Raw genomic sequence first — 16,896 nt, 5'->3', positions numbered from 1 at the left:
ATTGCAATTATGCAATATTCAAATATATCATTTTCATATATCTAACAGCACCCTGTAAGTTGTAAATAGCTAGGTACAAATGCAAGGTAGTAAGACTATCTCAGGGGTTCTCAAAATGAGGTCCTGTGACCACCAACCTCAGCACTGCTAGGGAACTTGTTAGAAATTCAGATTCTTGTGCCCCAACTTAACACACTACATCAAGAATTCTGGGGGTGGGGCTCAGTAGTCTGTGCTTTGATAAACCCTCCCGGTCATCTTGATGCGCACTGAAGTTTGAGAGTCACTATCATTTTGTCACAAGAGTAAAATTTCAAACAGGTTGCTTTTATTCCAGACATTTATGGAAGCAAATCCTATATGCAAGGTGCTTACCAGACGATCATTAATAGTATATGATCTCTTCTTTCAAGAAATTTACTATGTAAAAATATGTACACAGGTGAGAAGTAAAGACCAAAGCAGCTAAAACCTTGTTTGCAACAAATGTCCCAACAGGGATATAAAAAGAAAGCATGACAGACTTCCCTGGCATGTTGTATTCTGCTTCTTAAAAGTTGCAAGTGTGGTAAGGTTTGGGAGACACGCAGGAGACAAAGGCCATATTTTAGCAGAGCCTTTTAGGGCTGACTACAATTTTAGCTGATCTAGAATCTGGAGAGGTTATTCCAAGCAGAAGGAACCACATGAGAAAAGCTTGAAGACGCATAAGTACTTACTATCAGAGTTTAGTGATGGGGGAAGGAAGCTGCTGGTGGTGGCATTTAGTCGCTCAGTCGTGTCCAACTCTTGCGACCCCGTGGACTGTAGCCCACCAGGCTCCTCTGTCCATGGGATTGTCCAGGCAAGAGACTGGAGTGGGTTGCCATTTCCTTCTCCAGACCCAAATAAACCAGAAGGAACTTTTTTGGGGAGGCTCTTGGCATTGGAACAGGGGGATGTTGTGGCTACAAACATGCCTGAGAAAGAATAGTGCCAGTGGACACATGGGGTGGGCTGGAAGGAGACCAAAGACAGAGGCCACGGCCGTCCTGAGGTGATGAGTGATGACAGCTTTAAGTAGGTCAGTTACAGAAGCAAGAAGGGAAAGAAAAGCATTAGTGTGAAGGCTCTCCTGAAGGGAATACTTGAGTACCGGACTCAAACTGCAAGAATATCAGGGTCAGCTTGGGAAAACAAAGCACATCCATGGACAGGCAAGACGAACACGGCATGCGAGAAAATATGGCAAGACGGGCCTTTTCATCAACTGCTTCCTGTTAAAACAGTTTTGGTCTCAGCATTGTCAAGATCATAGAAACACACTGGAAAACAACCAAAACTGGAGATTTTAAGTTTTAGAAACATACCTCTGTTTTTTCAGTTGGCTTAGATTGTTTTTCTTTACACTTAGACTGGTCAAAATCTTCTGAGAGTTCATCGATGAGTTCTGATTCACTCAGGGGCTGTAATATAAGGAATATTATATAGTATGAAAAGAATTATCATTTTTTTTTACTTTGATAGAAGAAAAACGCTTTCCTAGAGAAAAAGTTTTTCTAGGTAACATATATTAGGTTGCATTTTAGGATCTAAAACCCAAAGCTAATTTATACAGGGCATACATTTCATTCATCAATATAAGATAAATGTCACACAACAAATAATGAACACTGAACACCTGAGTACCACAAAAAATGTTAAAGGTTTATTCAGCTAAAAGTTTTCCTGATATTTCAATTTCAAAGTAATTTTGTTAAAATAAAACTGCCCATTTCCAGTGAAGAGCTGCATGGGTTTTCTTTATGTGATTGCTTTTTCTGCTTCCTACTGACTTCCGTAATGAATAAGTCAGAGGAAACACAGATCATATATTCCCTTTCTATGAGAACGTGGGTTTTGGCAGGAAAGTTCTGTTATCCCTAGTTCCTTCCAGAGAAGTGGTATTATTTATTTACTGTCATTGGTCAAAATCTCCACATGCCCTAATCTAAGAGATGGCATGTAATTCAGAAGCTCGGCCCCAGAGATGGACAGGCTAAGTTTTGAGCCCTGGGCTTGTTACTTCCTAGCTATTTGACTTTGGGCTATTTACAGGATCCTTTTATGTCTTAATTTCCTCACCTGTCAAATGCGGATAATAATAGAGTTCTCAAAATGATAACACACAAACACCATTTACTATAGTGTCAGGCACACAGTTCAGTTCAGTCTCTCAGTCGTATCTGACTCTGCAACCCCATGAATTGCAGCACGCCAGGCCTCCCTGTCTATCACCAACTCCTGGAGTTCACTCAGACTCACGTCCATCGAGCCAGTGATGCCATCCAGCCATCTCATCCTGGGTCGTCCCCTTCTCCTCCTGCCCCCAATCCCTCCCAGCATCAGAGTCTTTTCCGATGAGTCAACTCTTCGCATGAGGTGGCCAAAGTATTGGAGTTTCAGCTTTAGCATCACTCCTTCCAAAGAAATCCCAGGGCTGATCTCCTTCAGAATGGACTGGTTGGATCTCCTTGCAGTCCAAGGGACTCTCAAGAGTCTTCTCCAACACCACACTTCAAAAGCATCAATTCTTCGGGGCTCAGCCTTCTTCACAGTCCAACTCTCACATCCATACATGACTACTGGAAAAACCATAGCCTTGACTAGATGGACCTTAGTCGGCAAAGTAATGTCTCTGCTTTTGAATATGCTATCTAGGTTGGTCATAACTTTTCTTTCAAGGAGTAAGCATCTTTTAATTTCATGGCTGCAGTCACCATCTGCAGTGATTTTGGAGCCCCCCAAAATAAAGTCTGACACTGTTTCCACTGTTTCCCCATCTATTTCCCATGAAGTGATGGGACCGGATGCCATGATCTTCGTTTTCTGAATGTTGAGCTTTAAGCCAACTTTTTCACTCTCCTCTCTCACTTTCATCAAGAGGCTTTTTAGTTCCTCTTCACTTTCTGCCATAAGGGTGGTGTCATCTGCATATCTGAGGTTACTGATATTTCTCCCGGCAATCTTGATTCCAGCTTGTGTTTCTTCCAGTCCAGTGTCTCTCATGACGTACCCTGCATATAAGTTAAATAAGCAGGGTGACCATATACAGCCTTGACGTACTCCTTTTCCTATTAGGAACCAGTCTGTTGTTCCACGTCCAGTTCTAACTGTTGCTTCCTGACCTGCATACAGATTTCTCAAGAGGCAGGTCAGGTGGTCTGGTATTCCCATCTCTTTCAGAATTTTCCACAGTTTATTGTGATCCACACAGTCAAAGGCTTTGGCATAGTCAATAAAGCAGAAATAGATGTTTTTTTGGAACTCTCTTGCTTTTTTGATGATCCAGCGAATGTTGGCAATTTGATCTCTGGTTCCTCTGCCTTTTCTAAAACCAGCTTGAACATCAGGAAGTGACTAATAAATGTAGTTGTTTAGTATCATCATGACAGGTAACTATGCTAGTTAATACCAAATTAAGTAAAGGTAATATAGAATCAGAGCATTTGATAATAAGATTAGGATCAAAGTAAATGCTAATGACCTAATTTGAGGGCCCTCTTGATATCAGCTCCTATGTTCAATGAATGTCACCTGTAAACTTGTAATAGTTAATTCATGATGTAAATAATCATTAAAATGCGTGAAATGGCCAAATGCTGCTGTCAAAGGTTCCTTTCTCCTTAATCCCAGGCTGGCATATTAGTCTCCACAGTGAGATCGGGTCTATGAAAATTATCTGTTTATATCTTACAGTTGTATTGTTTTTTTTTAAGTATCAGAAAAAAACTTATTTCCTCACCTTGGGTTTTTCTTCAGCCTCTGGCAAGAGTGGTTTTCCATCTTTATCCTGTGAATGAGATTGAAAATTCATTTAAAATGAAACAAAAAATTTTGCTTTCTTATCCCATTAAGTTTGTTTTTGAAATTTCAGGATATGAGAGAAGAGACTGTCTTTTTCTGATATGGTTGAGTGAGTTTGTATTTCAAATTAATTTTTAAAATAAAGTATCAGAATAAGGAGCTGGGTTATAAAAATCAAGACCAAATTCTATAAAGTTCAATGCAAGTACTTTCTTTTAAAAGTTACTAGAAAATAATTTCCATCTTTGGATAGGGAAGTAGAATTTTTTAAAAGGTTCTTTGGCAAGAAAGATGCAGCTTCATCAAAGAAAGGCTGAAAAAAAGGTTTTGATTCTCCAACCAGGGTGAAGAAGTAGATCTCATTCCTATAAAACTGTTTTAGTTGTTTGGACTTTCACATTCTAGAATATTTCTTAAAATACTTTATACTTTCCATATATAAGCATTACAACTATTTCCCATCATACGTTTATGTGCTTTATTTCAAAGATAAATGACAAAGATAATTACAGGGATAGGTCCAGTCTCCTCACACCAAACCAAACCCACTTGCACTGAAGACACTGGTAAATCATTATATGTTTCTCTACCACTTACAAGATCTATGTGCTTTTATCCATCGGCAGTTAGAGAAAATATAAACTCCCAATTATTCCTTCCGCTTCAAGGTTAAGGATCTATCTCAAGCATGGTTAATAGCTGAACCACTTGAATTTGTGGGAATTTTAGTGACCACACACGGTCACTACTTAGGAAACCCTCTTTTAAAGGGTCCAACTGTTCAGGACAGAAAATAAGTTTCAGGGTTTCCGGAGTTGTTATCTGAACTCGGCCAGACATGCCCTGAAGCCTCCCGGGGACAGACAGGGCACCACGGGCAGGAGCAGCGAGCCGCTGGCACGCAGTGAGGTGAGCAACGTACTGTGGCCGGCTTTAATCTATACTCCGATGGGACTGTTTCCTCATCTTCACCACATTTCTTTACTTTCTCTTCTTTGGCTTTTGCCTGAGGAAAGTGGAGAGGAGAAAAAATAAGGTAAAATAAGACATCACTTTATGTACTCCATGGGTGTCGAGGAGAAGACCCAATCAGATTAAAGGGCCTAGTGAGTGGCTGGGAGGAAGGTAGTATGAGACTAAAGGGAGAGGAGAAACAAGCCAGCCAGGAGTCCCAGGGAGGCGTCCCTGCCCTGTCTCTGTGACCCTGGGAAGCCCCCCAGACTTTCTTTGCCTCAGTTTCTTCAGCTGTAAAATGGGGCTACTTCTTTAAGAACCCTTACCGAGCTCTCTTGATTTGTAAAGACCAGCAGAGAAAATGAAATAAATATTCTTTGAAGAAAGTTAAGAAGAGTGCACAAGTTAGCTGCAATGATTTTACAGCCTTCATCTGTCATACTCAATGGGGTACTTAGCTAAGGGGGAGGAAAAAAATAAACAATGCTCAGGAGTGTTAAACTTGTTCAGTGTTAAACAGATGAGAAATGGGAGAGCCATCCCATCACATATCTGGTTGATCCATGGATAACTGGTTTTACTTCTTTTAAAAGAACTCCCTTCAGTACCACCAAGACTCACTGGATTACTGAACCACGAGCAACCGAATGTATGTACATAAGAGTGGGCTACCACAGCAAATCAGTGGCTTTCAGGATGGGACATCTGCATTTTAAGTTACTGGTGGGTAATGTGATTTCATGCTATGTAATAATTTGTATCAGTATCAAGACATGGATTTAAATCACAAGCCAAGGAGCTACTGGGCACAAAAGTGTGTGTATGTATGTGTGTGTGTGGGGGGGGGAGTGGGTGGTATTTAGCTGATTCTAGCTCACCTTATTGCTCCCATCTACGTCTCAGCCTAAGATCGTGGTTCTCCATTGAATGCTTAGTCAGTTGATTAATTTTAAAATATTTAATGAGCACTTTTAATAAGCCAGATACTTTTTCTAGGCTTTGGTATTATAGTTTCATTGTTCTATAGAATAATAACTGTCATTAAGGGATGAAAGAATTAAAAAAACAATATTTCCACTTATATTCTATTTCAGGATATAGTGGACGTCCTATTACACCGTAGTTCTCCCCAGTTCAGGGGTCTGTGAGGTCTCTAGCTATAAAACAGTCCTCACGGAAGAGTCACCCTTATAGGACTGTGCCCCCACTTGGGCTTGTGAACAGTGAGTCATATGCACAGCTAGATACCTTTCTATTCCTCTTTGATCTTTATATTTCTTAAATGTCTGCACTATGGTCTGTATTCAATAGGCAATGAAAACAAACATCCCTGAACTGACATAATTCCAGACTAGTTAACTGCACTAGAAACGGTGGTGGTTTAGTCGCTAACTCATGTCTGACTCTTTTGCATCTCCCGTGGACTGTAGCCCACCAGGCTCCTCTGTCCATGGGATTTTCCAGGCAAGAGTGCTGGAGTGGGGTGCCATTCTCTTCTCCAGGGGATCTTGCAGATGCAGGGATAGAACCCTGGTTTCCTGCATCGCAAGCAGCTTCTTTACCAACTGAGCTACCAGGGAAGCCCTAGAATCAGGGGAGATTAATAATGAGGTGTCACTAGGGAATAAACATGCCATGGTGCGTTATTTATGAGAACGTCAAGCAGGCATGGACCTCCCCTCTGAAGCATCCCCTGGCATAGAATGTGCTCGAGTGGCCATGGACTCCTGTACCATACCAATCTTTATGGGGTTATCACATCAGACTACCCAAAGTAGTGAATTCACCATCAGCTGAATGTAAGGATTCAATGTAAGGATTGAGGATTTCCAGAGGATTAGAAAATCTTCATACTTTATATATAATTAAAAAGGAAAACTAGTGGAAAGAGTGAAAAGGAACGGTTCTTTTTGTTTAAATTTTAGGAGTTTGCTAGTTTTCTGGAGGAAATTTAACACATTCCCTGGTATTAAAAAGCAGAGACACTACTTTGCCAACAAAGTTCCATCTAGTCAAAGCTTTGGTTTTCCCAGTAGTCATGTATGGATGTGAGAGTTGGACTATAAAGAAAGCTAAGTGCCAAAGAATTGATGCTTTTGAACTGTGGTGTTGGAGGAGACTCTTGAGAGTCCCTTGGACTGCAAGGAGATCCAACCAGTCCATCCTAAAGGAAATCAGTCCTGAATGTTCATTGGAAGAACTGATACTAAAGCTGAAACTCTAATACTTTGGCCACTTGATGTGAAGAACTGACTTTGGAAAAGACCCTGATGCTGGGAAAGATCAAAGGCAAGAAGAGAAGGGGATGACAGAGGATGAGATGGTTGGATGGCATCACCAACTCAATGGACATGAGTTTGAGTAAACTCCAGGAGTTGGTGATGGACGGGGAGGCCTGGCGTGCTGCAGTCCATGGGGTCGCCAAGAGTCGGACACAACTGAGTGACTGAACTGAACTGGTGCCTCAGAGGGTAAAGAACTTGCCTGCAATGTGGAAGACTTGAATTCGATCCCTGGGTTGGGAAGATCCCCTGGAAAAGGGAATGACAACCCACTCCAGGATCCTTGCCTGGAGAAGTCCATGGACAGAGGAGCCTGGAAGGCTACAGTCCATGGGGTCGCAAAGAGACACGACAGAGTGACTACCACTTTAATTACTCTATATCCGTAAACTCAAACTGTTTAAAACTTACTTTGACATAACTTGTTTCACATCTACTCATCTGATTTTAGTCGCTCCTAAGAGTCTTTTCATCCTGGGATTTATGTCTATACATTCCCTCCCCAAATTATCACCTCCTTAAATCACCCTAATCAAACAGCCCCAAGGCAGAGGTGCCCTTGGCAGGCTGCCACGGAGCCCTCAGTGGTGGACCCCCAGGGTCCTGCCAGGACCACCCTTTCCTCGAGATGCTGTGCCCCCTCGCACCCTGCTGCAATCCAAGCTCCCCCTCTCCCCGTACATTACTTGGTCCTGGAGGACAAGGGTGGCTTCTCCTGCTCCCTTGCCTTCGCCATCATAAAGGCTTTCATGCCATATGGCGCCCTGTGAGTCCTCAAAGAAGGTCGACGATAGAAACTGGCCCATTGGGGACCGGGCGGTCCCAAACTCCGGGGGAGCTGCTGGAAGTGGCTGAGACCCACCTTCCCCCGGAGACCCGGAACAGGAAGTGACAGCAGAGGCTGCCGCATTGTGACAGCGACAGCCGCCAGGCCCCACCTGAGCTGGGAGGTGGGTGCTCCGGAGGGTCTCCCCACCACTGCCTGGCCAAGGGTGCCCCCAGGACATCCCTATGCTTCCCCTCCTCTTTTCCCCCCAAAGGACTCCTCAACAATCCCTTAAAAACTGAAACAACATGAAAACTCTCTTCTACCAAACACGAGCAACTCCCTAGCTCCATACTCTAAACATGCATTCGTTTAATTATAAAGCAATTATTGCTTGATTTTATTCTAATTGGCAACAAGGTTTCAACATTTTTCCCCAGAGTTATATAAAGGATTTCGCACCCCCATCTGCAGCCATCTCCCCTCTTTCTTTATATAAATAGAAGTACCTAGAACCCTTGTGCAAAGACAGATTTCTAATTTCCATACGAGCAGACAAACTTGTTTCTCACCAGGCCACCAGCTCTATGTTATCTTGTTTAGCCAGGTGTCACTTAAGAATTGGCAAAGGAGATTAGTTGTTCATTTGAAGCATTACAATTCTAGATGATTTATAAGACAAACACTCAAATATCCTTCCTGGTTGTTAACTCCCCAGCAATAAAATACCTGAATTAGCCAGAGCCTGAAAGTAAGGCAGAACAAAGCACAGCTCATTTGAGATCTCTAATAAAAACAAAAGTGGTGCAAAACTTCTAAACATGTGTTGGGCATTAGTTTTGTAACCTTGTAAGCTGCAGACTAACAGGCTTTGTACGTGAGCCCCCAGGTCAGTACCTCATCGACCTCCTTAATGGAGCTGGGGTCGAGCTCTGGCTCCGGCTTCCGGGTGCCCAGGGAGGCAGACAGGGCCTCCAGGGCTTGGTCAGTCATGGTATCCTGCGGAGAAGCCAAGAATTCTGTACGTGAAAAACGAGATGCTCTCCTCAGCCTCGATAAGCCACCTACTTCTTTGTGACATTCACATTTTGTCAGTAAATCTCTAAGAGTGAACTGTGGCTTGAGGAAGGACTCTAGGAAGGCAGTTTTACTTGAAACCCAGCAAAAAAAAGCGAAAGAAATAAGAACTTACCGGTGAGAGGAAACATGGGATAGGACCCGTTTGCACAGTAACGGTGCTCCTGTGCGGGGGTACACTTCACCTCGTAGCAAGCGAGAGGTGCACGTAGAGTAATAATTATATAACACTCGTATCAAAGTACTGTTTTTCTTTTTCTAAACATAGGTCCCTTAAAAATGACTCTGACAACCCTGTCCTTTAGCCCAGCGGAGCCCAGGAAGCAGGGGGGCCTGAAGTGGCTCACGGCTGTAGGAATTCCCACTCTCAGGGGTGTGGTGCTCTCTGCTCCTCCAGATAAAAAATAAACGGCCACCCTACGAGCCAGAGGCAGAGCAGCGCCCACAGAAAACTCCTCCCTGCAGTATCTGGGTGATCTGCAGACAGGGCAGGTCTTCTCATCCAGCCCAGAGCTGCAGGGCCACCTCTCAGGACTCCTGAGAATCACGTTATAGCTGACTGTGGTCAAGGTGAACAGAGTAACTGCAGCAACGCTCCCTTTGAGGGTCACAGGACTCCAGGCCCTTTAGAAAATCAAGTCAAAGATCTGATGTCCCCAGAGAGTGGTATGTAGAGTAACAGTGAGACAGTCTTCTCCCACCACCAAGGCACATGTGCCAAAATCACCCATAAGCATCTGCAGAAACAGAGAAGGCCTGCCTGACCAATATAAGCCTTACTGGTTTCACTATGCCACGCAGGCCCGAGGGGAACAAAGGAGGTCTACGGGTATAATGCACTACTGAGATTCCCCCCCAGTCAGCTGGATCAGCCGCAGGAAAGCAAACTGCTATCCAGGGGACCGTGCTGAAGTTCAAAGAAGTAATCATTGATACCTCTTCCACTTTTCTTCTTTTCTCTTTGGGTGGAGCAGCACTTCTGATCACCCCAGCTGACTGAGCTTTTAAAGTCTCTTCTGTAGATTTCTGAAAAATGAAATACAGAAGAAGGTTTGACTGGCAGATGAAGGAAACATATTAACCAGACGGTAAGAACCAGAAGTAAAAAGCCTTGGCATCTTGGGGCTCCCCTGGTGGCCAGCGGTTAAGAGGCTGCCTTGCAATGCAGGGGACACGGGTTCGCTCCCTGGCCAGGGAAGATCCCACATGCCGTGGAGTAAGCCCGTGCGCCACGACCACTGAGCCTGTGCTCTAGAGCCCTCGAGCCACAACAACTGAAGCCTGTGCACCCAGAGCCCCGGCTCTGCAACAAGAGAAGCCACCTGCAGAAGGCTGCATATCGCAACTAGAGAATAGCCCTCGCTTGCCCCAACTAGAGAAAGCCCGAACACAGCAATGAAGACCCAGCGAAGTCAAAAATAAAGTTTAAAAAAAAGTTGTTGTCTTAAAGTGGGAGGTAGTTTCTAACAAGTTTCCCTGAGTGCATTAAAAACAATACCTCTTTCTCAGTTTTCTTTGCATCAGCTGTAGGGGAACCGCAGGTGAAGTCTGATGACAAGGCATCGATGGCATCATTGGGCCCCAGGGGTTTCTAAAGAAACAGGCAGCATGACGGGTCACACATGGGAATCATTCAAGTGCCAGAACAGATTATAAACCCAGCAAATGGTGAATGCACTCGTGCAGCTCTTTCACTACCAAAGGAGATACTTAACGAAATAACTCAGATGAAAGCCTATGTTTGGGAGGAAATTGGATGCTCAATGAATATTATTTTTCTGTTTCTCTCAACATACTTGTTACTATGTTGGGAGGATATTCTCATCCTATTTTTAATAATATTTATTCTGTCCTAAAACTTTCTTGCCCCATTCTTTTTTCCCTCAAAAAAAACTAATTAGGAAATAAACAAGCACTGAAATGACCCCCATCCCCACCCTCTTCCTCTGAATAGATGGAAACTTCATCTGATTTAGAGATCACTATAGTCATAATCCAAAAATACAGAATTGATAACTATTCCCCCAACCAAAGACATGAAAAATGTTAAATCTGATCTTGGAAGACATTTATGCAAACTCACCGAGGAGTCTGGAGGAGACCCTGCGATCCCTTCTTCTTTCTGAAACAAATATTAGTTTTGATGATGCTGAGAAGGCAAGATTAATCCTTACAGTCAGCAAAATGCATACCTCAGTGAATGCAATGGGCTGAACTGTATCCTCCCAAAACTCACATGCCGAAGTCCCACCCCCCAAAACCTCAGAATGGGACTCTATTTAAAGATGGGGCCTTTCAATTCAGTTCAGTCGCTCAGTCGTGTCTAACTCTTTGCAACCCCATGAACCGCAGCACGCCAGGGCTTCCTGTCCATCACCAGCTCCCGGAGTCCACCCAAACCCATGTCCATTGAGTCAGTGATGCCATCCAACCATCTCATCCTCTGTCGTCCCCTTCTCCTCCTGCCCTCAATCTTTCCCAGCATCAGTCTTTTCCAATGAGTCAGCTCTTCGCGTGAGGTGGCCAAAGTATTGGAGTTTCAGCTTCAGCATCAGTCCTTCCAATGAACACCCAGGACTGATCTCCTTTAGGATGGACTTGTTGGATCTCCTTGCAGTCCAAGGGACTCTCAAGAGTGTTCTCCAACACCACAGTTCAAAAGCATCAATTCTTCGGCACTCAGCCTTCTTTATAATCCAACTTTCACATCCATACATGACCACTGGAAAAACCATAGCCTTAACTAGATGGACCTTTGTTGGCAAAGTAATGTCTCTGCTTTTTAATATGCTATCTAGGTTGGTCACAACTTTCCTTCCAAGGAGTAAGTGTCTTTTAATTTCATGGCGGCAATCATCATCTGCAGTGATTTTGGAGCCCAGAAAAATAAAGTCAGCCACTGTTTCCCCATCTATTTGCCATGAAGTGGTATTTAATTTAACTACCGAGGTAATTAAGGTGAAATGACAACATTAAGATGGGTCTTATTTCAATATGACCAGTGTTCCTATAAAAGGGGGAAGTGACCCAGAGATCCACATAGAGAAAAGACGACATGCAGATGTGTACACGTGGAAAGAAGATGTAGTATTCCACACGGAGGTTTCTACATGTGGAGACCAAGCAGAGGACCCTGAAGCAGAACCAACTCTGCCCACATCTTGACCCCAGTCTTCGAGCCCCCAGAACCGTGAGACAGTAAGTTTCTGTTGTTTAACCCATCCAATCTGTAACACTCTGACATGGCAGCCCCATCAATCTAATGCGGTGAGCTTCAGAGTAATGATAGTTTCACAAGCCCCTTATTTTATCTAAGTTAAAATAACTGGATATATTAATGTTATAAAAATTATAATTCCAAAGAGAAAACTGCTGCTGCTGCTGCTAAGTTGCTTCAGTCGTGTCCGACTCTGTGCAACCCCATAGATGGCAGCCCACCAGGCTCCCCCGTCCCTGGGATTCTCCAGGCAAGAACACTGGAGTGGGTTGCCATTTCCTTCTCCAATGCATGAAAGTGAAACGTGAAAGTGAAGTCGCTCAGTCGTGTCCGACCCTCAGCAACTCCATGGACTGCAGCCTACCAGGCTCCTCCATCCATGGGATTTTCCAGGCAAGAGTACTGGAGTGGGGTGACATTGCCTTCTCCTAAAGAGAAAACAATAAGGTGTAAATATGTAACTGTTTAACTTACATTCAAAAGTTCCCTATATTTTGGAGGAAGTGTGACTTCTCTTTTACCCAGTTCCTCTATGTAGGTAGAACTCATTGGATCCTAGGGGGGGAAAAAAAAGTACATATAGGGATTTTAGCTGAGAATGTTGTATACATAACTCTTAAATCAAAGTACTATTGCATTTTTAACTTATGGAACCATTGAGATTAAATACAAATCATTAAGAAGCCAGCACTTTGTGCAACTCTGAAATTTTATGTTTCTACAGATACTTGCCCATATTAATTGGCTTAACCCATAAATAATGCTATAAAATAGTCAAACCAATATATTAAATTTGATTCCTATACAAAATACATTTTATTTTTAAATAATTTGTATTATCTAATATTTCTATACCTACAAAAGAGCAGTTGATAAGTGAATTTCTATATAACTCAATAGACCTAGTTATTTCTTATGTAATGAAAAAAAGTCAGAGTGATGTCTCTGCTTTAGCACTCTGCAATCCAATTTTTCTTCCTTGTTTTCCAGAGATAGCCACCACCCCAAACTTTATCACATCCATCAGTATAAAGCTGAGTATATTTCAAAACAATTATTCCACATGTAGGTATCCATAAACAATATACACCATTACTTTGCCTATTTTCAAGTGTTACATAAATGGTTATCAGATCAAATTCTACTGTCATTCTTCAATGTACTATTTTTTATTCAAAATTATGCTTTTGTAATGAAACCAGATTGATACATGAACAAATCATTTTAACCACCATAAGGCATTCCACTTGTCATCATTTTGTTTCCTGTTGAATGACATTATTTCCAAATGTTTCACCTATTCTTGTAACTCCTTACACACTGGGCAAGGCCCCCTCCAGGGAATCTATCTTGATGTGGAACTGCTGGTTAGAGGGAATGCTTATATTCATGTGATATCCACAGCCTCTGTCACGTGTCAGACTTGTACACTTCTGCCAATCAGGTAAGTGTGAAGGGCTATCCCTCTGTGTTTCAGTGTCCTTTTCCTAATTACTAGAGAGACTTTCATGTGTCTACTGGTCAAATTTTCTCCTAGTTTTATACTGGATTTTTTTTTTTAATCTCTCTCAAAAATTCTTCATAAACTCTAGAAACAAGTCCCTTGCTGTGTCTGTTGCAATACTTTCTTCCAATCTATGGAATGTCTTTCTTAATACCAAAGAATGTATAATTGCTTTTTGTGAATCAGGAATAGAAATGAACTGAAGGCAGAAAACATCTAGAAATCAGAGTAAGTTCAAGTCACAGGATGGAAATATCTGGAAACCATGAGGACGTAAACCTCGAGGACAGAAAACGAGTCTTTGTGACTCAACAGAGCACATCCCAGCTATAGTCTCAGAAGAAACAAGCAATCAGTGTTTGCTGATCAACACAACTTGCATAGCTCCCTGGGACAGTTTCCAACCACAAAGTCATGTTCATTTGCTATCACTGACACCAACAACATCCTGTTTCTCTTCAAGTAGCAGAGCACGGCGCATCCTTGTGTGCATCAGGGCCATGACCTTCTAGCCCTCTTACTCACTAGGCATGAATCTTTAGAGACATCAAGATCACATACCGAAACTTCCGGTCCAGTATATGTTGTGGTATCTTCTTTCGTCTCTTCAGGTTCTCCTAAAGTGTCTATTAAGTCATCCAGAGCAGTATCCATGTCTGACTGGAAAACGGAGCAGATATGTAAATGCTACCTGCTACACATCCTTCCCTTTGACATTTTAACTACCAAAAGAAATTCTATGTAGAAAAATACCAAACACCAAAAGTTCTTCAGCTATCAAAATGGTTAAAATCTGGCCTGTAATAGAACTTATTAAAGTCCCAGCATACAAACTCTAGGTTGGAAAGATAGAAAGCCACATTCAAGTAAGAATCACAATTTCAAGTCTAAAGGCATTAACTAGGGGAGCAAGCACATGGTTCATTACGGCTGCCAGACCACTGTACCAACAGCCAAAAGAGAGAAGAAAACAAAATACAAAGACTGATGATCATGTTGCTGCATGAAAGAGGGGAAATGCTTGGTATTTTTTATCAGTTGTTTCCACCTCTTCCAAATGAAATGTATCTTGAAAATGGATTGCCCTGTGCTCTTTTTTTCATCTGTGGTTTTCTGTTCACTTGCTTGTCTGAGGATGTTTACAAATAGAAATTTCCTGAAAGGGATGTTAAATTTATAAGAAGTGACAGTTTATTCTGTCGATATGGGCTTAAAATGGTAAAAGAAACAGTGACTCCATCCTATTTCTGAGGTTAAGAATCATACATTGTGGGACTTCCTCTGTAGTCCAGTGGTTAAGACCCTGCACTTCCACTGCAGGGGGCATTGCAAGGCAAGGGTTCCACTCCTGGTGAGGGAAGTTCCACATGTCTCACAGTGCGGCCAAATAAATAAAACAACTTGCTATTTTGTTTTAAATGATTCATTGTGAAGACTAAGTTGCTTTTAAAGGGAAAAATAACAAGTTGAAGAAAGACCCTTTACTATTTAATTCAGCTTAAAAATGATCTCTTACTCTTTTTTTTTTTTTTTTCGCAACTACCATATATCTACTATAACTTCAGGAACTCACCAGACTGTGTAATAGAATCTGGGGTCTGTTAGCTTTGGGGTGATTCAACTGGAAGTTTCAGAATAAAGAAGTGCCTGGCATTCTTTAGATTTCTTTAAACCTCTGTTTAAAGAAAGTACATTTACAGGAGGGAAACTGGAATGTAAACTCCTCGATATGTTACTGGAGTTTTCAGAACAGAGGGTTACAATATAAAATGTTACAAACATACACGAAAAAAGTCACACTTCCAACCCAGTTACATTAGCTTCAAACAACAATTCATTAAAAAGGTCCTTTAAGTTACCCTCACCTCATATTGCTTGCCCTCGAGAAATGGGATCATGATAAACACAGAGACTGTGAATAAATACCTATGCAAAAATGCCCTGCTGTCTTCATACCTTTGCAGAAGGTTTACTTGGCTTGGATTCAACTGGTACGGCCGATGTTAACAATTTACTTTCTTTATTCTGGTGGGGTTGAGAAAGAGATAAAAACTCCTCATATACTTTCATCAAGTTTAATAATATTACATACTTGAAAGTGAGTACACTATAACATAAATAATATTGATCATACACTGGACATCTGCTCTGTGCCAGACACTACATGCGTTATATAATACTTTTCAGAACAGCAGAAGTAATAATAACAATGATATTAATCTCATTTAGTGACGCAAGAAACAAGGCTCAGAGAGGCTGAGCCACTTCTCAGGTCACTTAGTAAAGGACAGCACGAGGATCTGAATCCAGGTCTACCATCTCTTCATTGCTCTTGGCTGCCTCTCCCAGGACCCACAGCTAGTCTTTGCAACGCTCATGAATTCTTTCTTATCACAAGGCAGCCACCGCTTCTAGGTGCTGTTCTCTCGGTCTTTGTACCCACACATCAAGACCTCCACACCCCTCATTTTGTCAGATCATCACACACTCTTTCCTTCGTTTCCGTGAAACGAACGCCCTTCCCACCACTGCTGCAGCTGCTCCATCAGTAATTGCCAACAACTTTCTAACCTGCGATTTCCATGCCTTTGCCCAGACACAATCTTCCTTCCGTTCCTCTGCCAAGCACCCGTCTCCTGACTCTCATCTCACAGCACCATCCTGGTTCCATGCTGGCACCTGTGGCCTCTGTTCTCTGCCCCCTCTGGCAAATCTTCTGCTTTGCCCCTCGCCCCGCACACTCTGCGTGTTTCTGCTGTGCTGCTGGGCCCAGGCAATCATTCTCTAGGGTCAGGGGCCAGATGCTTTCGGGGCCAGGCAGGAACTAAATGGCGAGGTCGTTGGGTTGAAGACTGTGGGAAACTGTCTTACTTGAAGGTCTCTGCAATCTGCGCGGTAGAGCTTGGAGGCGGAGTGTACAGGCTCAGATGCTCTGGGTTTGCAAATCAGCCCCCACACACACTGGCTGCAAGAGGCCGCCGGCAGGTCATGTCTCCTTCTGAACCTCTGTATCCCCGTGTGTGAGAACCAGGGCAGTCACTGCACCTACTTCAGGGGGTTGTGAAGGTTCAATTAATTAATCGATCACAGTGTGAAAGCCGGTGGTTGGGCACATGCTAAGCTCTTCCGAAGTACTGCATAAGCAGGTGCTGTGATTGTTGTATTAAAGATACTGTGCAGGCACCAGGGTGAACCAAAGTCCTGGCAACTGAATTCAGTTCCCCGATTCATCCACAGCCTCATGCAGGTGTTCACTCAGTGTCACTCTCTC

The 16,896-nt window shown here is 42.8% G+C and overlaps 1 protein-coding gene across 12 annotated transcripts in view; it reads right to left on the bottom strand.

The window, feature by feature from the left end:
- The window catches only part of CAST (calpastatin), a 135,613-nt gene that overhangs the window by 27,138 nt on the left and 91,579 nt on the right, over positions 1–16,896 (bottom strand). For all 12 annotated transcript variants that reach the window (XM_052643730.1, XM_052643733.1, XM_052643738.1 and 9 more), the window contains 10 exons: positions 15,582–15,650; positions 14,187–14,285; positions 12,596–12,676; positions 10,988–11,026; positions 10,403–10,495; positions 9,841–9,930; positions 8,725–8,826; positions 4,748–4,831; positions 3,764–3,811; positions 1,350–1,445 (listed from right to left, as the gene is read on the bottom strand). In XM_052643730.1, the coding sequence (XP_052499690.1) occupies positions 1,350–1,445; positions 3,764–3,811; positions 4,748–4,831; positions 8,725–8,826; positions 9,841–9,930; positions 10,403–10,495; positions 10,988–11,026; positions 12,596–12,676; positions 14,187–14,285; positions 15,582–15,650 (801 nt within the window). The remainder of the gene's footprint in view (positions 1–1,349; positions 1,446–3,763; positions 3,812–4,747; positions 4,832–8,724; positions 8,827–9,840; positions 9,931–10,402; positions 10,496–10,987; positions 11,027–12,595; positions 12,677–14,186; positions 14,286–15,581; positions 15,651–16,896) is intronic.

The sequence above is a fragment of the Budorcas taxicolor genome, chromosome 7, assembly GCF_023091745.1.
Source record: "Budorcas taxicolor isolate Tak-1 chromosome 7, Takin1.1, whole genome shotgun sequence".
Classification (NCBI taxonomy): Eukaryota; Metazoa; Chordata; class Mammalia; order Artiodactyla; family Bovidae; genus Budorcas; species Budorcas taxicolor.
The sequence above is the reverse complement of the archived record's forward strand: the minus strand, read 5'-3'. Positions and strand labels throughout refer to the sequence as shown.